General features: G+C 37.7%; 4 protein-coding genes across 4 annotated transcripts; 1 reads left to right on the top strand and 3 right to left on the bottom strand.

The window, feature by feature from the left end:
* Positions 1-208: 208 nt before the first annotated feature.
* On the bottom strand, positions 209-3,813 carry LOC122313304 (D-3-phosphoglycerate dehydrogenase 1, chloroplastic-like). The gene is made up of 5 exons (XM_043128180.1): positions 2,855-3,813; positions 1,907-2,283; positions 1,721-1,831; positions 1,545-1,640; positions 209-1,047 (listed from the first exon to the last, which is right to left on the bottom strand). The coding sequence occupies exons 1-5, from the start codon at positions 3,390-3,392 to the stop codon at positions 376-378; spliced, it is 1,794 nt and encodes a 597-aa protein (XP_042984114.1). The 5' UTR covers positions 3,393-3,813; the 3' UTR covers positions 209-375.
* Positions 3,814-5,954: 2,141 nt separating this feature from the next.
* Positions 5,955-9,097, bottom strand: LOC122313367 (probable LRR receptor-like serine/threonine-protein kinase At4g37250). The gene is made up of 2 exons (XM_043128299.1): positions 7,171-9,097; positions 5,955-6,809 (listed from the first exon to the last, which is right to left on the bottom strand). The coding sequence occupies exons 1-2, from the start codon at positions 8,804-8,806 to the stop codon at positions 6,118-6,120; spliced, it is 2,328 nt and encodes a 775-aa protein (XP_042984233.1). The 5' UTR covers positions 8,807-9,097; the 3' UTR covers positions 5,955-6,117.
* A 2,417-nt stretch (positions 9,098-11,514) lies between these two features.
* LOC122313368 (protein TIC 21, chloroplastic-like) lies at positions 11,515-13,950 on the top strand. Its single transcript, XM_043128300.1, has 4 exons — positions 11,515-11,902; positions 12,221-12,478; positions 12,984-13,187; positions 13,701-13,950. Exons 1-4 carry the CDS (start codon positions 11,612-11,614, stop codon positions 13,812-13,814), a joined length of 867 nt encoding a protein of 288 aa, XP_042984234.1. The 5' UTR covers positions 11,515-11,611; the 3' UTR covers positions 13,815-13,950.
* A 506-nt stretch (positions 13,951-14,456) lies between these two features.
* LOC122313369 (reticulon-like protein B11) lies at positions 14,457-17,584 on the bottom strand. The gene is made up of 6 exons (XM_043128301.1): positions 17,380-17,584; positions 16,843-17,023; positions 16,232-16,373; positions 16,070-16,139; positions 15,805-15,971; positions 14,457-14,804 (listed from the first exon to the last, which is right to left on the bottom strand). The coding sequence occupies exons 1-5, from the start codon at positions 17,414-17,416 to the stop codon at positions 15,805-15,807; spliced, it is 597 nt and encodes a 198-aa protein (XP_042984235.1). The 5' UTR covers positions 17,417-17,584; the 3' UTR covers positions 14,457-14,804.
* Positions 17,585-22,073: the final 4,489 nt, after the last annotated feature.

Genomic DNA, 22,073 nt, shown 5'->3' with positions numbered 1-22,073 from the left:
TTGTATTTTGTTTCTGTACAGCAGACATTCGTCGGCAAGGACACGTACTTGCAGTGGATAAGTTAAAGGATCCTACTACGTATACCAAGAAATCCCGCTTTGGATTTCTACCGACAGTGCAATATTTGTTTTCGGCTGAGACACGACTGCGTGACTACGCGCTGAGCACCAACATGCATCTATCAAGTAATACAATTACAGCAACAAATATTGAAACAGAAACTTGCATTAAAGCATATTAATAACTCGTTAAAACACAAAATTTTTCATTCGCAAAGCAGAACTAACGTTCTCCTCCTCAAAATCGGCAGTAGGATGTGGTTATGTGATTTGCATCAGCGGAACATACGGAAGAAAGATGGAATATTGATGGCACTACAACTTGAGGAAAACAAACTCTTCAATGGCCGGAACATCGCCTATTTTCTTCAAAGCTTCATTGCTAGGTTGATCGTCCACCCCAATTGCCATTACAGCTTGTTTTCTTGGGGCAATCCTTCCAACACTCATAAAGTTGACATTCACATTCTCCTCACCCAAAATGCTCCCAACCGTTCCAATCATACCTGGCTGATCGACCTGCCTGCAGAGTATAATACTACCTTCCAAAGTGACATCAACTTCGAAAGATCCTACCTTTGTCAAATGGGGAATCCCATCTTTCACGCGTCCCTCAACCTTAATCTCCCCATGCTCAGACATAGAACTGGCAAATCTGGATTCCACGTTGGCAATCTGGACTTGGATGAAATCAAGTGGATTCTCGGGCGATCCATCTAGATTGATTCTCTCCTCAGTTATCTTGAGACCTCTCTGCTTAGCGGTGAAATCAGCATTAACCAAATTCACAAAGACACTGGATATAGGCTCAATGAGACCCTTGGTGATCATGGCCCGAAGAAGCCTGGTGTCAAGATCATCAGGGCCTCTAGCAGAAGCATAGGTCACTTTAACAGTTTTCATGCCACTTCCTCCAGCTACCAATTGAACAGCAAGTCTACCCAGTTTCTCGGCAAGTTCAACATATGGTTTCAGTTCTGTTAACACCTGCGGTTGATAAGGAATGATAAAATTGTGAAATTTAAGTAACTCAATGAAATCTAGTTTATGCATCACATGTAAAGGTTATTATATGTACAGACCCAGAATACTGACCATGGTTGCAATGTGCTATCTATTTTCAACAAATTGGCAACTTATCAAAATTTGGTAGTTTAGGGTGCAAATTAAGAAAATGAAGATAGCTTGAGGATGCAAGATGTAGATTTCTCCTTTGCCCTCCTTTGCCAAATAAAACTAAAACTGTTAGTCTATTGGCCTTACTTTCAGAAAAAAATAACTACAGAAAACTCACACAGCGAAGAAAATGTCTACTTAACACCTGCATTACACCTTGTTCGGTATCAAAAACTAATCTGCCATGCAATACACGTATAACTCCAGGATGTTTAAATGAGAGAGGACACATTAAATTCTAAAGTGAGATTTAAATAAAACTCTGGATCTTGACACTGAAAGCAAAGAAAGATGACACAAATAAATACCTCTGCAGGAACCATTGGGGCATTGACTGCAGTAGCAGCAAGCTCCCCTTTCAGGGCTCCCACAACAGCTTCGGCTACTTCAATGGCCACCCCTTCCTGCATATAAAGCTCACATATTCGATAACTTGGTCAAGAAAAAGCTAGCGCATACAAAAAATACTGGTCATTCAACGTACTTGAGCTTCCATTGTGCTGGCACCAAGATGAGGGGTCACAGTAACTCTCTCGTGCTGAACCAACTTGCTGTCTTTTGGTGGTGGCTCCTGTGTGAAAACATCGAGTGCCGCCTAGAACAAATAGACCATGTTATGAAACTTTCTCAACAATAAGAATTTGTTCTTCAAGCATGAGAATGTAAGAACCTGAGCAACAATTCCAGCATCCAGTGCCCTCACTAGAGCTTCTTCATCAATAACTCCCCCACGAGCAACATTGACAATCCGAACTCCTTTCTTCATCTTTGCAAAAGTTTCATCATTGAGAATCTTTGATGTAGCAGGGGTAAGAGGCATGTGCAAAGAGATGAAATCTGCAGTTGCCAAGGCTTCATCAAAACTCACAAGGTCCACTCCTATTGCACGAGCACGGTCTGATGGGGCATATGGATCATGTGCAATCACATGCATACCAAGCCCCTTCGCACGTCGAGCAACTTCTGATCCAACCTTTCCAAACCCCATCACAGCAAGTGTTTTTCCAACAAGTGAGACTCCTACATATTTATTCCGCTGCCATTTTCCTGGAATAAAAAACTTGTGTAATTTATAGGTCTTTATGCTTCTAGACCAGAAACTGAAGCCAATATCTTAAAAATATTTGTAATTACTTATCTTTACTTGACAAACAAACATATTATAATACAATAAAACGATCTATAGAATAACCGGTATCAATATAAGCAAGTTAGGGAACCTCAACGATTAGTGAAATCCCTTCCTTCACCCAAAAAGCATCGATTTTTCATCCAGAGATCTGAGAGAAAATAAAAAGGTCACCCAAAATCTTCTATTTTTCACTATGTAGATGTGCTTTTATTTTTTAAACTCAGATGTCAATCACCACACAAATTAAAGAATCTAAAATGCAAGAAAGCAGATCTGTATGAGAAATGCATTTCTAAACTAATTTCCCCTGCTTTTCAAAGCAAAAGAACTCGAATAAATGCCATCCAGATTCCAAACACAACTACTCTTTAAAAAATGGTTTCAAACCCGTTTCCTAACTGCACCGAAAAAACAAATCGATGAAATGTCCAGAAGAAATTCAATTCAAGTATCCTTGTAAAAAAAAACGTTAATATATAAACTGACCAGCTTTAACAGAAGCATCGGCTTGAGCAACGTTCCTGGCCATGGCAGCCAAAAGCGCTATACCGTGCTCGGCGGCGGCGACAGTGTTAGCGGTGGGGGCGTTGACCACCAAACATCCGTACTCAGTCGCTGCGGCCAGATCGACATTGTCGATGCCCACGCCGGCCCTCCCAACGACCTTGAGCCGCCCAGCCGAGGACTCGAACACCTCACGGCTCACCTTGGTCCCGCTCCGGACGATCAGCGCGTCGCAGAGCGAGATCTTGGTGCACAGCTCCTCGGGGCTCAGGTTATAGGCGCAATCCACGTTGGCAAACTCCTTCAGCAACTCAATCCCGGCATCTCCCAGCTTCTCCGCCACCAGCACGGTCGGCTTGCCGCCAAGAGCCGCCGCGGAGACAACCACCACAAGTGGCTTGACTGACCTGCGGGTGGGATGGATCGCAACTGAAAACGCGGAGTAGAGCGGTAGTTTAGAGTTAAGAGACGGCGTCTTGAGAAATGGGGTCCGGAGGGTTTGGGATGAGGAGGTAGCCATAACCGGTGGTGGGAAAGTGCAGGCCGGATTGGGGAGGGGGGGGGGGGGGGGGGGGGGGGAGAGAGAGAATACGAGGTTGGCTAACTTGCGACGGCGGGGGGCTGGTTTGGTTTGGGGAGTAAATAAGATTCTCCGGGTTCCAACTTCCAATAAGAAAAAGTAACGTGAGTGAGTTTGGTAGGTGTTACACAGTACGGTGAATGCTGGGACAGATCCGAACTGGCATGGTTCATGGTGGGAAGTTAGAACTTGGCTAGGCTTTATAGCTTGAATGAGAAAATTGTAGTTCCACACGCGCTCTTGATGGTGAGAGTTGGGGTCGAAATGGTTGCCAGACCATATGAATCAAGACAAAAGGCAAGAAATCTGTAGATCCCACCAAATCATTAAACCAGGGGTCCAGGCGGCTCTACTGGCGCTTTGATCAAGTGATTCACCGGCTATTAGATTGACGAAAGAATCTCTCCAAAATCTGCTCTTTTATCAGTGATTCACCGGCAACCAGATCCAGGGGAAGGGTCCAGGGATCCCACCTTATTCTCGAACCTGTTGGCTGGGTTGATTGGGAAGGCAGGCTCGTCTTGCGTACAAAATTATAAAGAATAATGATAGATAAAAATTTTAAAATAGATAAATTTTATATAAATTATCTTTCTAATAAATATATATTTAGATAGAATCTATTTTTTTCCGATAACTTGTCAATCGCCCTTTTCTCAATTACAAATTCTGGGGATCCCGAGTGGGTAAGCTACCAACCGCAGGCTCTCAGCCTTGATTATGCTTGATCACATTGGTTGAGGTGATGTTACCTATAATTTCTTTTTTAATTTTTACAAATGATGTGAGATTCACAGCACAACTAAATGGTTGGTGTAAGTCCTAAATCAAATATAAAAATTCAAAGAGAGACTGAATTCCATCCTAAATGGTTGGTGAACAATATTTTGGGATGCATCCACCACGCTCCATCTAGTCGAGTGGTAGGAACGGCATTAAAGGCAGCATCAATATGTGTAAATACCCTAATGGAAATGGCATATGCTTTATGGGTTGGTGGGGGTTTGAAAATAGAAGAAATGGCAATCACTTTCACTTGGACTACATAGGATCTCCATATATCCATGAATATCCCCTATAACTTTTATTATTTATAATCAGTGTATAACACATATTTTCTACATTATTGATTTCAATCAAATTATTTAACTTGAAAGATGAATTTTAAATTTTCAAATTTTCAAATAAAATCTTACCGTGTAAGTTAAGAATTAAGAAATATGATTAGTGTGTATTTCACTTGATTGTGAGTAGAAAGCATATACAATGATACATTTGAAAAGAAACAGAAGCCACATGGGATGTCGTAATTGGGTTGGGGTAGGCCCTATTTTCTTTATGCAAATTGGGCCAATGGCCCTCAATACATCTTTTATTAGGCATTGGGTACCTTAACACAGCAGCAAAACGTAAGAGGAATTTGTCGGCAAGTTTTGTATCCACAGAATTCCAACAGGGTGCGAATTGTAGTACTGGTCCCCATGGGCCTCCTTAAACTAATAGATTAGTTCTGTTCTACTCCATTGTACTTGTGGGATCTCTCTAGTTGTTGGTTTGATGTCTTCGGGAAGAACCAACACCAACTTAATCCATTATGATCCAACCCATCAACCATCGTACTGTAATACAAGGATTTCTTTCATTTTTAGTAGAGGACAAAATTTCTTATTACGTTAAATGAATAGTTTTAAAACTTTATCGAAACTTCATTTTCAACATTAAGTAAATATAAAATTTTTTTTAATTTTAAATATTTAATTTTTTTTATAAACATTTTTCAATCATTACAACTTTTACAAATTTCACAACAAAATACAAAAATTAATACAATTTTTCAAACTTTAAAATAAAAATAAATTCAAACAGCTTTTTAATTTTATAATATTTTTATTCAACTTTTTCTTTTTTATTTCTCAAAACTTAGAAAACATTTTAACTCAAATTATTTTATTACTATTCAAATAAAATTTCGTTTCTATTGCACAAAAATTTGAAATAATCCAAATGTATACACAGCGTTGAGGCCAAGCCAACAATCTTCATACCAACTCAACTAATCTATTTTATAATGGATGTGATAGATGTTGACATACTTGCTACACTTGTTTGAAAAGTGAGATGAAAATTTTAAATTTAAAATAAAATATATTATTATTATTTTGAAATTTGAAAAAGTTGAATTATTTATTATATTTTATCTAAAAATTTAAAAAAATTGTAATGATGATACGAGAATTTTAAATTTCAGATGATCATTTTTTGTTACCAAATTGAATTAAATATTACACGAAGTCTTTGTATGGGATATGGGTGATGTCTTGCTTGATACAACGGTAGGAAATTTTTTAAATCATGTCAATGTATATTCAGTCTACAGTTTGTGTGTGAATCCATGTAGTTTTTGAATTTTGTTGAAATGTCTTGATCTATAAAGAGAATTATAAAAATCAATTTCTTTACGAATTAATGTGAATTAATATATATACTTAATAAGCCATGCCATAATCATCACAAGATGTATATTATACGTAGAAAATTCTAATTAATAATCAGCCAAACATACAACACTTATGTTAGCTCTGTGTCCAACCTCCAACTCAACTAAACACGAACACAAAACAAACCAAACCAAGCAACCTTTAGTGGAAACTAAATACATCACTAATTAAGCATAGTACGAGGTCCTCTCTAGGACTTGAAGGGCTTCTTTCATGGTGGGTCTCTTATGGGGGACAGGAGAAGCGCAGCTAAAACCTAATTTGAAGCACGTGAACATGACATCCTCCCTGCCCTCCACTTCATTCCTGATTGACGCATCCGCCATTCTCGAAAGCGAAACCCGGTTTTTCTCCTCTACAACTAAACCGGCCGCAGTCCAGTACTGTCCCAGTTCCCCCTCTGAGAACACCCTCCCAGTCAGAAGTTCAAGCAAAACTATCCCAAATGAGTACACGTCCCACTTGGGTTGGGGTTTCGGGTTCTCGAGGGACTCGGGTGCTTGATAAGGCGATGAACTGCTTCCTACTGACGTTCCCGCAGGTGCGTGGGGGCTGGCACCAGTGATGGGGAGGTCTGGCATGCCCTCGCGAATGGTTGTTGCAACTCTTTGGCCATGGCTTCCAAAAAACCGTGCTGAACTGATCGCTTTGTGACTGCTGTTGCCCAAGACGAGGCGCTCCAGCCCAAAGTCTCCGATTATCGGCTCCATGTTAGAGTTCAAAAGGATGTTGCTGGGTTTAATGTTGCCATGCACGTGTTTCTTCTCGTGGATGTAGGCCAGTCCTCGGGCTGCTCCTCTTGCAATCTTCAGTCGGACCTCAAGAGAGAGATGAGTACTTGGTGATGAGCCTGATTTTCCTGAATATCAGGAAATTAAAACAAAGAAGAACATGAAAATTTGTTTTGTTTAGCTGTAATTGCAGCCATTCATGCAAAAAATTTGAGTTGAATATACGATATCCCATTCCAAATGGCTCGAGAAAATTAAGCACAAAAATACTAGCTCAAAGACATTAGTAATAAATAGATCAATGGTTTATTTAATTTTTCTATTTACATAAATAGATATAGGAAAAAAAAAAACCCAATTTTTACTAGATCAATTCCTTTCCTCCTCTCTCTCTCTCTCTCTCTCTCTAATATCCTTCTATTTTCCATTTGGCTAACGCGAGAATTTTGTAAGGATATACATAAAAAAGATATTGAAGAGGGAGCTTACTGTAGCTGGTGCTCGCAAGGCTGCCATTGGAAACATAGTCATAGATAACGAGTTTCTCATCCTCTCCCCAGTAGAACCCACGAATCCGTACCACGTTGGGGTGGCGCAGCTTAGCTATGGCCCTGACCTGGTCCTCAAAGTCCCTCATCCTCTCAACCCCGCTCTCTCCTATCCTTCTCACTGCCAACGCAGTCCCATCCTCAAGTACCGCCTTGTAAACAATGCTCGCCCCGCTGGCTCCCAGCATATATGCCGACGCCTTGAGCAAAGTCTCCAGCTCCAGCTCTGTCTCTCCGTCCACTGTCACAAGCTCACCTTTCTGATCATGATCCCCGCTTGGATGGACGTTTCCGACTTTGCGTTTAATATCAGGGTCACTATCAGAATTGGTTGCTTCTGAATTCTCTTCGCCTAGGCAGGACCAAGCCATGGGGTTTCTGTGAACCGTGTCGTGTTTGATGCTTGCTTCTACTTTCTTTTCTGACTTCGTTGCCGCATTTTGTGGTTTGAGAATGTTGTTTTTCTTTCTCAGATGGTAGACATAGAAAACGAGCATTGCAAGGAGGCCTATACCGGCCAAGTCTCCGAGAGCTATTCCGGCTATGGTCCCAGGCTTTAGACCTCCTTGTGCTGAGTTCTGATCTGCCCAATTTGGTGTGTTAGATGAGCCTGTTACTGGGGTTGAGCCAACGCTTTTGGGTATGACCGCAATTGCTGGAGAAGTGGATGTGTCATTGGGAGGATTAGACAAAGTGGAAGGAATCGAGCAAAGGTTCTTCAGAGGTTTGCCACATAGGTCCGTGTTCCCTGCAAAGAACTCGTTTTTCTGGTTGAGCGAAGCCAGAGAATCCGGAATAGGTCCGGTTAGGTTGTTGAAGGAGAGATCGATTGTAGAATTTTGCGGAATTTGTTCTGAAAACTCTGGTGGGATTTTTCCTGAAATCTTATTGTAAGAGAGGTTCAAGTGGCGCAAATTACCTCCACCAAAACCAAGAGGCAAAGAGCCATTAAGCAGATTCGAAGACAAGTCTAAAACTTCAACCGAGTTGAAACCACTTGGAACACTACCGGAAAAGTAATTACTCCTCAAAGAAACAGCAGTCAGATTCTGCAAAGGAGTGAGACTTTGAGGTATCTTCCCGGAAAGTGCATTATCAGAAAGATTCAGCAACTTTAAGCTTCTTAACCCACCTATAAGCTCAGCTGGTAGCTCACCGGTGATGACATTGTTTGAAAGGGAAAGCACCTTAAGCTCTGAGGCATTGAAGATTGAATTGGGCAGAGACCCATTGAAGAAATTGCCGGAGAGATCGAGATGGCGAAGGTGTTGGATCATGCCGAGGTCGGCGGGGACCGAACCCAGAAGCTGGCTGTTGGGGAGGACTAAGCTGGTGACCCTAAACTTATCCGGCGTGCCGGAGTTTCCGATTTCGGTGCAGGCTACTCCGGTCCATGAGCATGGTGTTTCGTCGTTGTAATTCCAGCTCTCCAAGACTGATAGTGGGTCACTGAGGATTGAGTATCTGAAGGAAAGCAAGAGGATCCCATCCGAGTTGAGAGCGAATGAGGGAAGTAGAAGGAGAACAGAGGCAGTGATTCTCCACCAGAAATGGAGGTTCTTGGTGTTGCAGCTCATGATTTGTTGAACTAATTCAGCACCGTAGCTCTAAGTTCATGGTGAAGAAATAGAGTCAGAGACAGAGAAGGAGAGATAGGGTGACCAACTATGGTTAAGTTGTTTTGGTGACCAAATCTTTAATTGGGAGAATAAGCAAGTGAAAATGGAGGAAAACTAGGTGTGCTATGCTAAAAGACACCGACTCTGAAGTCAAGTGTAGAGAGAAAAATGGCAGTTAGTAATTTGTATAAAATTAGTACCAAGAGAATAGAGGAAAAGTTGTTTTGTTGCAGAAAGATGCAGTGTGTAGCAGAGAGCAAAAGGGGCGGTGTAAAAGTAAATCTGTGAATAATAAATTAATAATGATAGGAGAACTACGCTGAACATGGGAAATATAACTTCGATGGGGACAAGTTGTACTGCTTCTGCTAACCCTCTCCGTTTATCTGTGAACTCACGAGTCAGGTAGGTAAAACAGAGAAGGAATCTTCTGCTACAAGACACCCAAGTGAGTTGGAACCCATATCATGTTGCCAATAACGAAGTCTACTGTGCTATGGAGTATTGACCCGAAATTTTTATTTGACTCCCCCGAAAGTAAATTTATAGATTTATTACATTCGATTATAAAAGTATTTTGATCGATCTATCATATAAAAATATATTAATTTTTAAATTTATCTTTATGAAATCTTTTTTTGTCGTTAATACTTCTCAATTTTTATTCCGTCGGTCTCTCTCTCTCGGGTTTATAAATACTTTCCAATTTTTCCTTCCATAGGCAGAATGCACTGCATTTTAGAAATTCCTTCACAATTACCTTCTACATTTTGCTCTCTTTTTGGTTAACGTGTAACAAATGAATGACCAACATGTCATGAAAGGGGCCACAATCCAATAAAGCCTTACTTTAGAGCATTTTTATTGAATTATATAAATATAAATCAAATGAGAAATTTAGTTAATAAGAGTTAAAAATATTTTATATTAGATTATCTAATTTTAAAATTTTTTACTTTTAACTACAATACAATTAAAGTTTACAATTAAATTTGATTGTTACTATTTCACATCTAAATAAATAAAAAATAATATCTTTATACACTCTCTCTCTTCCCTCTATTCTCCCTCATCATTCTCATTCTTTCTCCTACATTATTTCTCCATATTATTTAATAAAAAATAATAATGTATTTTCGTATAAGCTCTTAATTTAGAAAAAAAATTAATAGAAAATAATTTTTAAAAAATTATTAAATTTATAATATTTTATTATTATTTTGACTAATAAATGGATAATCTAATGTGTAAATAAGTTTTGAATGAAATAGTCAAATGTAAAATCATATCATATTATACAAATTGTATATTTACATTTGAATAATCCAATGAGAATTCTCTTCTCAACTTTATGAGCGGATCTCATTTCCTATTTTATTACTGGTGCTAGAGTTCAATATATGGACTATATCCCATGATTTACTCAGTATCCTATTTTTCTGAATTGTATTTGATAAGGTATAAAATAGACTTGACTGTAAAACAGAGCAAGGTAAATAAAATAAAATAAAATAACCCACATCAGTAGACAATTGGGAAGATTAAAGGGGTAAAGGGCGTGTATTTATTTATTTTATCATAGTCACGAATACATGTTTTGGTTATTCAAATGTGATGCATATATGTTGAATATAGTCAAATATACAAGGAACGAGACAAAATTTTGAAGAAAAGGAGCTTTCACTTTCAGCATTGGAGTTGCACCAATTTTCCTTTCTTTTTTTTTTTTTTTTGGGTCATTTAATTTTGGAAATTTTCTATGGTTTTATCTATATTGAAGTGGTATGTGACAGCAATAAAAGCTCAAGAGTGGCATTGTAGACTCCCTGATTTTACCAGGATGGCTTTATCTGGAGATGGGACATTTTTCGGGGGACCCTGGAAATGGGAAAAATTTGCCAAGCACAAACAAGTTGCCCTGCTGTCCTGATGTCCAAGCAACACAATTAAAATTTACAGACACTAATGTTTATATAACTTCAATGGTATGATCGCTGTACAATAGAGGTCCAATGCACCACATTTGGTGCATCTTTGTCTGCAGAATGGTCAGAGAAGTCCTACAGTAACAGAAGATCTCCTTAAGAAGTCTGAATCCCACACAATTTTCCCACTTACCTTTTTCGGGATGCCATTTCTTTTCGTCACTTCCCAAGTTCCTAGTCACATGGTGATGCCTTCCTCTTTAAGCGTTTATTTCCTGGAAGCAGTTAAAGTTGTGGAACTTCCCTGACTCAGTAAATGGTAACTCGTTAATTTTTTTTATTTTTTAAAAATTTTTATATTTACTAGTTTGTGGTGTTTTTGTATAAACTTTGGTGGTTCAACACAAAATCCATTTGAATAATGTATCAAGTATATTAAAAAATAAGATTGTAAATAAATTATTTCCTTGATTTCTGACATCTGTTGAGTTTCTAATTTGTTTAAACTTTTGAATTTTGTTATTATTAATTCTAATCTTAATCTGCATATTAATATTATTATTTTTATATTTAAAATTTAAATTAATATTATTTTATTAAAATTTAACTTTCCCGCAAATCATATTAAATACGTGTACGTATTGATATATCGAGCTTTCTTTTAACTTTTTTATCTTCCCGTTTAAAAAAAAAAAAAATGAAAAAGGATTTGTTTTTGATAGGGTAGCCAGCCACGTGAAACGTTTAAACAGTACCAAAGTTACAGCTCAGCTCAGTTCTCTACTCTCCCGGCCTCTCTTTTCCGTACTCGGACTCTTCCAACTTCCAAGTTCCAACTATGCAAACGCTACTACTGCCGGCGACGGCGGTGTCAGCGGGATCTTCCTTCACTTCTTGCCTCCCCAGACGGCCAAGCCCGACCTTCCATGTCTCTTATTTTTCTCTACCACTTATAAATTCTCACTCTGCTTCAGCCAAAACCTACCAACCACCCTTTTCTTTTCCTTTGCCTTCTTACTCAGCTCCGAATCACGTTCGGCAGAAGCTCTCCTTCTCTGTAAGGGCTTCAATTCCCCCTCCAGCTTTCTCTTCCCCAAACGCTGAGGCCGAAAAGGAAAAGCTCGCTCAGGTTCTCTGTCTTTCTCCCATAATTTTCTTTTTAACCTTGTTTAAACTTCAAATATGCGCTGTTAGGTTGCTGATAAGATGTAGCGAAACAAATTGAAAGAAAATAAATTTCTTTTTAATTACTCAGTTTATGTCATTTGCACTTTCTTTTTTCTTTTGCCCAACTAGGTTTTCGGAAATGTTTCTAAATCGAAGTCGATAATTTTAATATAGGATATGTATAGAAGTTGCTGCCGTTTCGGAGCATTTGGGTTTTCTCACCCATATTTAAATTGCGTTTGACGGGCGCCGAAGATAAGTAATTTTGATGATGTTGTAGGTGGCAAAAAGATTAGAGAACACTTCAAGGCAGTTCAAGAGATTTGGTAGTATTGGATTTTGGGCACAGCTTGTGTGCACCGTTGTGGCCGCTGTGATTCTTTCGTTTTCGGTCGTCGTTACCGGGAAGATATCGTCGCCGGCTACTTTTTATGCTACTGCTGCTGGGATTACCGCGGCATTCATTTCAGTATTTTGGTCATTTGGTTATGTTCGGCTTTCAGATTATCTTCGAAGAACTGCCAATGAGCCTTCAAAAGTAAGGCTTGATATTTTTAGTTTTCGCTGTGATACTTGAAGTTATTGTAGTGTATATGACATCAGTTGTGAAAATGAATCAATTTCTAACTAAATTGTATAAGCCTCGTTGGACTTTGTTTTAATGGTGATAGCGCTGTTTTTGTATCAATTCTACCTTCTTCAAATTGATTAAAATTGACTAGACATTCGTGGTCTTTATAATACATTTGCATAAGATGATGTAATTTCGTAGAATCTGAGTTTATCATGTCCAATGACAAATTACACGTTTAATCTTTTCTTTTGTGGCTTAAATTCTGCTGAAGTTTTGTTCCAATGGCCATGGACAGATTGCTCATGTTTTTTGATTCTTCGTTTTATTATATCTACGAAGTTCAAAGCTTGACCCAGCTTGGATCAATGATTGTAGCCTAGGTTTGCTTCCAAGGAATGTATGTTTTATAGTATTTTGCTCATGAGACCTTCTAAGATTCTGTGTCCTATTAATTGCTTGTGGTTATCAGGCTCCTCCTCGTGCAGATGTTGTCAAAAGCTTAAAAAATGGCATAATAGTAAACTTACTTGGATTGGGTGCTGCCATTCTTGGTATGCAAGCCACAGTCGGATTGCTGGTTGCCAAAGCTCTTACATCCTCAGTGAACCCTTACTCCCAAGGAATTGCTCCTGGGTACAGTCCTGTTCTGGCATTGGACGTATTCCTGGTGCAGGTACTCATTTGACTTAATTATAAGTTTCCAATAAAAAAAATCAATGATGTTTTGAAAGAAGTAGCTCTTTGTGCTGCTGTTGGCTTGTGAGACAATGTTGTTCCTAATTTCATAAAGAAGTAGAACAGCAACATACTTTAACACCATGGAGAAAATGAAACATTCAAATAAAAATTCACATAAGTGTGTATGGATGGGGTTACTTATCAAAAAAAAAAAAGTGTGTATGGATGGGGTTTGCTGATGCCTGCAACATGAGTGGCCGATTTTCTACTCTGTAATGATGAGTTTTGAAATCCTGGAATTGCATTTTTAACTTGTCAAGTTAAAAGGTTTTCATTCAACTTTCCCCCATATAAAATTTCATTGGTGCTTTGGATCAGTAAAATCTCATATTTGATTAGAGGATATTAACATGTCAAGCTACTCTTTAGTCTTTTGAATAGTTTGGAGACATTTAGGTTAGTATTGAATGCTTTTTTAACCATCCTCAACCGTTTATTCCTTTTGCAGGCATCAGCAAACACCATCCTTTCTCATTTCTTGGGGCTTGTTTTCTCATTAGAGTTGTTGCGCTCGGTGACATTACCACCTTTTGAAAGCATTCCGGTTCCTAGAGTTGCATAAGCTGTCCTTTAGGTAGCCGACACAAGGTATTTAAAAGTTGGAGGTGACGCCATGTTTTTGGAGCCATGGATATTCATGTCTAGATATTCACTTTTCTATGCGGTAACTCAAAAAGTTATATGCATTTCTATTCCAAGATCGTGCAACCACTCTTTCAAATGACAAATAATTCATTACAAAAACCTGTAATTCCAATTCGTGGGAAGAAGTTAGAGCTTCTAAGTGATGGGGTACGTCGTTACATAAAGTCGATGTCCTATTTCCAGTATCTGTATGAAGGGCTCTCCCAGGGAAAAGGTACATGCAATGCAACTTTGAAGTTGCTGCAACCCTCAAGATGTTGCCCAAGAAATCGTCTAACTGGTTTGCTTGCGTTCACTCTACTGGCAACAATGGCCCAAATTGTAAGTAAACTAGAATAAAGTAGCACCCTCTCGATCATTTTCTTTGTTCTTATTCAATTAAATCCTTAACGCCCTCCAACCCAAAGTCCCATTTACTTGGATCTAAATTCCACCGATTCAATTCCCGTTTACTAATACGTATGAAAAGATCCTTGGACGGTGGTATTTGATGATACAAGTAATAGGTCTCGATCAACAGGAAGACAAGCTATTGAGAAAAAATAAAATGCACGAGGCATGACAGGGAACCTAAAATTTCTACCTTCCATTAACAAGCGGAAGTTTTCCCCTCGCCATATGGGGCAATTCATACAAAACAGATCAACACAAAAGGCATAACCAAAAGGTTCAAATAACAGTAGTCCAAAAAGGATCAACTATGAAAAAAAAAAAAAAGAAGAAGAAGAAGAAGAAGAAGTTGAACAGTACCAACCCTATTAGTGTCACCCCTGTTCCTGGTTGATTGTGATGATAACTGGAAGTTAGAAGATTTTGAATCATGCCAGCACTTACTATGAATTGATAGGATCCCAGCAAAACCCATTTTCCACGCTCCTAATGAAACTTTGCTGAACTCCTCGATATCCTGCACCCAAAAAAAAAAAAACCCAAATTGCACAAGATTTCTAATGAAGTACAAAAAAATAACTCCGAAGTACTAACTCGAAAAAAAATGGTAATGACAAATTATCTGAAAGATAAGAGGTCTTCATGTGATATAACGCTACAAGACAGCAACAACACAGTATGCTAGTCCTTGCCCCCTACGAAACACCCGAGTGATTTTACCTTTTGATGCTGTGCTGAATAGTATTCACAGAAAAGTGAGATTTGTTAAAGAAAGGTAATGAAACATCATAGCCGGCTCCTTGAAAAAATCTAAGTTTCATTTGAGAAAGGCCAGGAAACGCAAAGTTTCTAATCAGATAAGATACAATTCAAAACGAAGGGCAATTTGCTATAAGTTCTAGCGATACAATTATCTCTGACAGACATAGGGGTCCTAATCTATGACATAATTTGCCATCACTGATGTACTTTCGATTCCAAATGGATAAAGCCACCTCTACTGGACCTCATTGCACTTATCTTCCTTAATTATAATATCAACAACGGAGAAAAAAAACCCCATATCAACACTGGCAAAAAGTTATCCATATACTAATTGGAATTGATATGCATTCATTACAAGGGAGCACAAACTAGTTAGATCATGGAACGCCATTTTAGCAGCAACCATCTGTATCAGCTAATCTAGAAATCCCCAACAACATATTTCCTGTCTAAATAAATGAATTTTAAATTTTAAAATCAAGAAAATAAAAAAGATGACAGTATAAAACATTATATGGTTTTTTAATCCATTCTGCTGTAACTCTTATCTTTGCAGAATTTTCCTATAATCATTGCGGCTAAATCAATGAACTGCATGCGGATTAAAATTATGTTCATTAGGAAACAATGAAGGAATTTCTTGGAGTAATATGCATATTACAATGCAAAATGCACTATTTACACAACTCTGAGTGTCACACACACACACAAACACACAGAGAAAGAGAGAGAAAGAGAGAGATTATGTTTACCTATTCTATCTTCTTTTCCTTGTTTAAAATTGGAATCTTTTTTAGAAGATTATCATCAATTTTCCTATATGGCTTCTGCAAGATTTCATGCATCCTGAACAGCTTTGGATTAATGCTGTCCTGGTACTTGTCATACACCAACGGAACTGAAAGACTAAGAAGAACCCCTGCAGAAATTAAATTGATGGTTAAGGAACTCTTTTAAGAAGTACACCTTTATTAACGATAAATAAAAATCATAATGATGGGCAACAAAGCAGCTCACCAATATAGACCAGAGTGAGGAAGTTGAAGAGACTACCAATAAAAGATACTATCCACAAGCCAAGAGCAACCTGAAACCCCAAACCCCAACTTAACAGAAATGTAAACCATTTGTATTACGCAAAGTACAAAAAATGGCGTCTTGGAGTCAACTGCACTCCACCTTAAGAAAAAGTTTTAAATTCCGCCCGTGCGCAATGTCATGTGCAATTGACAATGCAGGATTGATCCACACTTGGAGTGCTTCAGAAGCCTTCACAACAGACTTCTCAGAAATCTCCATATCAGGAAGGGGAGGCAGAGGCCTGAATTACATAGGATTTATTTTTGAAAAACAAAAACCACGTAAAAGGGTAAATTTTTGTTCACACTAATCCAAGGCCTAAGATAGCATCATGCATCACAATAAACTGTTCCATGGGAACCATAACTCCATTTTCTTTCCATTGCTCCATTTATCCTTGTAGTTACTTTAGTAGAATCATTCAGAAGAAATTTTAATCTTTCACATGCCTCTGTATCTGGTTCAACCAAAATATTATCTTTCGGGATGGTTCCATGAATCTGTGATACTAATCTCTTTAAGTCAAATAGGTTTCAGGTCATATCGATAAATAATCCCTTCATAGTCTAGAGTCATCATTTTCCTTGAAATATTTTTCTCAGTAAGAACATCTTCCATTAATGCAACGAGAAACTTGCAAAGTTACCAAGATATCAGAGATAACCCAAGTAAAATATACGCACCGTAAATATATCAAAAGAGGAACATACCTGTTGAGAAGAGAAGCAGATTTTCCCCAAAAAAAGAGAATGACAACCAGAAGCAATAGAACATTTGCCACGAATGATAGAAGGTTATAGCCAGCTAATTCAAAGAGGCACCAGAATATTGTGGCAGAGATTAGCACCACAACCCCTCCATGACATTTCTTCCACAGCAGCACATCGGCAACTATCATAATGAAAAACCCAAATGCATATAATTAGTTAAGCAATTAGCTAACTCAATACCTAATTGGTTTATTGGTTCATTAACCATTATGCAAATTAAATTCCTCCAAAATTTTGTATCAAAAAGGAGAAACGAGAATCGCTCAATGGATGGAGGTTACGGAATTGATGCCAAATAAGGAATTCCGCCAACTATCACTAAGAGAGCAATGCAACATATGAGGAACCCGATCGACGGATGAGCAAATAGCGGGCATATATATATTGTATAGATGTATATATACGTGTATGAATGTGAATCCTAGAACGACGAATATGTATGAATATATGTACGTAGGGAGAGGGGCGGAAGAGAACCTGAACCGCCGCCGAGAGCCCGATGAACGTCGACCATGACGCTAATCTTAGGGATTCACACAGAGAATAGGACAGAAAGAGAAGAGAGTAGGGAGGGAGAGTGTGAAGATACAAGAGGGAAAGGCCAGACGAGAAATAGAAACGTACAAAGGGAGGAGGGGGCTTCAGACTTAACGTAAGTTTCCCGTTTGCGCGTTGAGCCATTTGTAAATGCTAACCGTTTTATAGTCTCAAACATTATTGCGGCGACCAAAATCTTGTTTCCGCATGCCGCAAAAATAATTATCGTTACCGCATGCCTTTCTGATTTTTCCCTCGTGGTGATGGTGTTACTGCAATTAATATAAAATCTTTGGACCATGCCTGGAAAATAAGACTTTGGTAGGAGCTTGTTCATTCATTTTGCTGCATCCTCACCATCATCAGAGTTCCCTTCATCGTCTGAAGAATCTTCTCTATGATGCTCTTCTCCACCTCCATTCAATTTGCTTTTCTTCTCCTTTTTTCTTTGCCTTTTCTTTTGACGTTTCAAACGCTTGTTTGCTGTCCGTTCATCGGCAGCTTTCATTCTTTCCTCCCTTCTCATTTGGAATTCAGCCAATTCTTTCCTTCTCTGGTAGTCAACATCCATCCTTGCAAGCCGATCTTGTTCTTTCCGTCTCATTTGGCGATACTGTTGTAACAGCAATTCAAGGAAGAACAAAACATGATATATGAAAATACAATATGTCAGCAAGCTTCTCCAACTAGTCATAACCACTCATAGATCCACATGTCATGCAAACAGTTAAAAGTCCACAAAAATAACAATATCTTATGAGGCATGATATCAACATGTTTTGAATTAATTCATCATTGGACTTAAAGTAATGATCAAAAGAATAAAGCTCCATATTATTTTTTACCTAAGCTTATCCATTCTTTCATCAGGTTGATATAAGAAGGTTTCTCCACGTAACAGAGACCGTAATTCATTTTATTTTGATAGGTAAACAAGGACCCTAATTCATAGTTGATGTGAAATTATGCATAGCATGAAAACTGGAAAGCAGAGGAAGGGAATGAATTGAGCTTTTCATTATCAAAGAATGAATATCTGAGTTGAGTTAACAGACTCTATACAATGAGCTATTTATACAATTGAGATTGTTTACAAGTTGCCATCTGGACCACTTAATTACAGAGATGAAATAACTAATTTAACTGCTAACTGTCATGTATTATGAAGCCTTTGTTTGGCTTCTAAAGCTTTTAACTCCAATTCCTCTACATGGTTTTGTATATTCCAACAGTCCTCCTCAAGATGAGAATGGATCTTGATCATTCTCATCTTACGAATAAGATGATGAAAGTTTAGTGATCCAAGAGGTTTAGTTAGAATATTAGCCAACTAATGCTTTGAAGGAATGTGAATAATTTTGATGATCCCTTGAGATAGTTTTTCCAGAACCAAATGACAATCCAATTGAATGTGCTTGGTTTTCTTGTGATGGACAGAATTAGAAGCAATATCAGATGCTAGTTTGCTATCTGTATACAGTATGGCAGCTTGAGAATGAGGGAAATTCAAATTAGCTAGGAGATAGATAAGCCATTGAACTTCATAAGTGTTTGAGGCCAAGGCACTGTACTTGGATTCAGCAGATGATCTGCTTAAAGTGAGTTGTTTCCTTAACTTCCATGAAACAAGTGAGTCTCCTATAAATATTGTGAAACTAGTTACACTTCTCCTAGTGTCCAAGCATCCGCCCCAATCACTATCTGAGTATGCTTTAAGATGCAAAGGGGATGATTTAGACATGAAAATTTCCTGATCTAGAGTGGCTTTAATGTACTTGAGTACCCTCTCGGCAACTTCAAGATGCAAAGCAGTTGGATTTGCCATAAATTGGCTTAAAGCTTGGACAAAATAAGCTATGTTAGGTCTTGTTATGGTTAAGTATAACAATCTGTCCACAAGTCTACGAAATACTGTATGATCAGTTAAGGGTGAAGATGAGTCATTTGCAGTTAACTTGAGATTAGACTCCATGGGAAATGCAACTGGTTTGCAAGTAGAGAAACCAGTATCTCCATACCATATTTCCTTTGAGATAAGGCTATGCCCTTGGATGATCTAGCCACTTCTATCCCCAAAATGTATTTTAGTTTGCTAAGATCCTTAATTGTAAATGAATCATGCAAGTACTTCTTCACAATGTTGATATGCTCAATACTATTAGAGGTAAGAATTACATCGTCAACATAAATGAGTAAAGTTATGAAAGATGTTGATGTCTGTTTAGTAAATAAAGAGGAATATGATTTTCCTTGAATGAAACCCAATTGAAGCAAAGAGGAAGAGAGTTTGAAAAACCATTGCCTGGATGCCTGTTTTAGCCCATATAAACTCTTTTTAAGCTTGCAAACCCAAGGGTCATTTGGTGAGAAATAACCTGGTGGTAATTGCATATACACCTCCTCATTAAGGTCTTTATGCAAGAATGCATTATTTACATCTAATTAATGTAAATGCAACCATTTTATAGCAGCAACAACAAGTAATATCCTTACTGTGGTCATCTTAGCAATCGGGGAATAGGTGTCAAAAAAATCAAGCTCTTCTTTTTTAGTGTACCCCTTTGCTACTAGTTTAGTTTTGCATCTCTCAACTGTGCCATTAGCTTTGAATTTTACCACCCTATAAACCCATTTACAACCTATTGCAATCTTATTTGGAGGTAAAATAACTAAATCCCATGTTTTGTTGAATTCAAAAGCCTTTATTTCTTCTGCCATGGCAGCTTGCCATTGAGGATGAGAAATAACTTGCTTAAAGGTTTTTGGTTGAAAGGTTGAGGTAATGGTAGCAACAAAATTTTTATATTTGGGAGACAACTAAGAAGTTGAAAGATAGGTTAATATTGAATAGTGAATACCTGTTTGAGAAGAGGAAGTGCAGCTGGAAGATGATTGAGCTACTAAAGTTGTCTGAGCTGTATTACCACAATAGAAATTCTGCAAATGTGTAGGAGGATGCCTAATTCGTTGAGATCTTCTTAAAGGTTGTTCAGATGGACTTGAAGCTGAGAAAGGATCTATAATAGAAACAAGATTTGAGATTGAGTCTGAATCAATAGCAGAAACAGGATTTTGAACTAAGGTAGAATCTGAGTATTCATACACTTGAGGGTAATTAGGAAATACAAATGGTGTATAAGTTATATCTGGTATGGATGGAAAATGGATTCATAAAAAATCACATTTCTGGAAACAAAAGTTTTAAGAGTGATAAGATCCAAGAGTTTGTAACCTTTGATGTTTGGTAGATAACTTAGAAAGAGACACTTTGAGGCTCTTGAGTCAAATTTCCCTCTATGATTTTTTAGTGTGCTAGCAAAACACAAGCATCCAAATACTTTGAGATAATTGTAATTTGGATGTTTTTGGAATAGAAGGAAATATGTTGTTTTATTTTGGAGTACAGAAGAAGGAGTTCTGTTTATGATATGTGTGGGTGTCAATACACAATCAAACCAATAGGAAAGAGGTAATTTGGATTAAAAAAACAATGCTCTAGCCACATTTAGTAAGTGTTGATGTTTTCTTTCAACTCTACCATTTTGTTAGGGTGATTTAACACAAGATAATTGATGTAATATGTCAGGCTCTTGATAGAAGTTGGGCATATTAAACTCTTATCCATTATCAGACCGAAAAGTTTTAATGATTGTGTTAAATTGGGTGTGGACATAGCTGATGAATTTTGTGAGGATAGTGCGAGTTTCAGCTTTAGTTTTCATGAGATATAGCCAAGTAAATCTGCTATAATCATCTACAATAGTTAGAAAATAACTGAAACCCAAATATGAAATAGTAGAGAAAGGACTCCAAATGTCACAATAGACCAATTGAAATACTTTATTTGAATGATTATTTGATATAGAGAATGGAAGCCTCTTCCGTTTGGCTAGAGGACAGATTTCACATACATGATTTTCAGAAGAAGTTACATTGAAATTTATTTGAGTAATGAATTGTAATCTAGTAGATGAAATATGTCCTAATCGAAGATGCCAAGTATTAGCATTGGTAGTACATTTATTTGGTAAAGAAGTAAAAGATGCACAAACTGAATCAGGTTGTATATTCCTTGATTGAGCAGTAGGAAATTGTAGGTGGTATAAGTCAAATTTTGCTTTAGCAAGACCAATCATTCTCCAGTTGATGAGATTCCGCAAGATACAAGTGGATTTAAAGAAAAATAAACCAATGAAGTTATCATTGGTCAGTTTAGAAGCAGATATAAGATTGACATTAAAAGAAGGTATGTAAAGAGCATTATGTAGGATTATATCAGAGGATAAATGAACATTTCTAGTAAATGAAATGGGAACAGATTGTCCATTTGGTAAATGGATGAAAGAGGTTTTTGTTGGTAATTGAATTGAGCTGAAGAAGTGAGGAGAATAGATCATATGATCTATTGTTCCTATATCTAAAATCCAAGGAGAATTATTCTTGAAAGAAGAAACATCAATGTGGCAGAATTTCATACCTGAAGTGGAAGCAGTGTCTACTATAAGATTAGAGGTTATATTTGTATTGGACAAGCTATTAGCAAGTGTCAGCAGGTTTTGAATTTGCTCTTGAGAAAATATGTTTGGGATATTTGTATTATTCTCCAAATAAAAAGCAACGTTTGTAACAGGTAA

This window comes from Carya illinoinensis, chromosome 6 (genome assembly GCF_018687715.1).
Source record: "Carya illinoinensis cultivar Pawnee chromosome 6, C.illinoinensisPawnee_v1, whole genome shotgun sequence".
NCBI lineage: Eukaryota > Viridiplantae > Streptophyta > Magnoliopsida > Fagales > Juglandaceae > Carya > Carya illinoinensis.
The sequence above is the reverse complement of the archived record's forward strand: the minus strand, read 5'-3'. Positions and strand labels throughout refer to the sequence as shown.